A 605-nucleotide genomic window follows, 5' to 3' on the forward strand; every position below is an offset into this window, starting at 1 on the left:
CCAGTCAGGAGGAATATCCACTGGGAAGTTGATGTGAAGAAAGGGAAGGAATGGGCTCCAAGAATTTGCAAGGAGCCAGTCAGGAGGAAGATCCACTGGGAAGCTGATGTGAAGACAGAGGAGGAATGGGCTCCAGGTATTTGCAAGGAGACAGTGAAGAGTGAGAACATATATTTTCTTAGTGCACATGAGTTCCAGTTGTTTGATGAGAAGACAAGAGGAATTAATTTCATCTCAGGAAGACACCATAGAAGATCTGGCACTTGGCTGGTAGGGATTTCCCTAGCCCCAACTATGGAAGAAACCAAGTTTGAGATGGAGGAAGCAATGACTTCACCAGTGAGCACCATTCTCTCTGCTTCTCAGAGCTCATTCCGTTGTTCTAAGAGGCCAGTGGAAGGAAAAAGTGGTGTCCTATTTGAACATCTGACTTTGGGTAATTCATCAATTATTAGTTTTCAGAAGGCCTTGTTTCTAGAGGAAGATTGGAGGACCAAGGACCATGAGCTCTTATAGACTCCTGAGATCACTCTGGGGACAATTATGTTGTAAACAAATAGCTGTGTACTGTACATCTTTTTTTTTTTTTTAACAATAAAAACATT

The 605-nt window shown here is 42.5% G+C and overlaps 1 protein-coding gene across 1 annotated transcript in view; it reads left to right on the plus strand.

Moving 5' to 3' along the window:
* Positions 1–386, plus strand: part of Rfpl4b (ret finger protein like 4B) — a 961-nt gene extending 575 nt beyond the window's left edge. The window contains 2 exon segments of the mRNA XM_028768988.1: positions 137–355; positions 358–386. Of these exon segments, the coding sequence (XP_028624821.1) occupies positions 137–355; positions 358–386 (248 nt within the window).
* Positions 387–605: the final 219 nt, after the last annotated feature.

The sequence above is a fragment of the Grammomys surdaster genome, unplaced genomic scaffold, assembly GCF_004785775.1.
Source record: "Grammomys surdaster isolate TR1022 unplaced genomic scaffold, NIH_TR_1.0 190, whole genome shotgun sequence".
Taxonomy (NCBI): Eukaryota; Metazoa; Chordata; class Mammalia; order Rodentia; family Muridae; genus Grammomys; species Grammomys surdaster.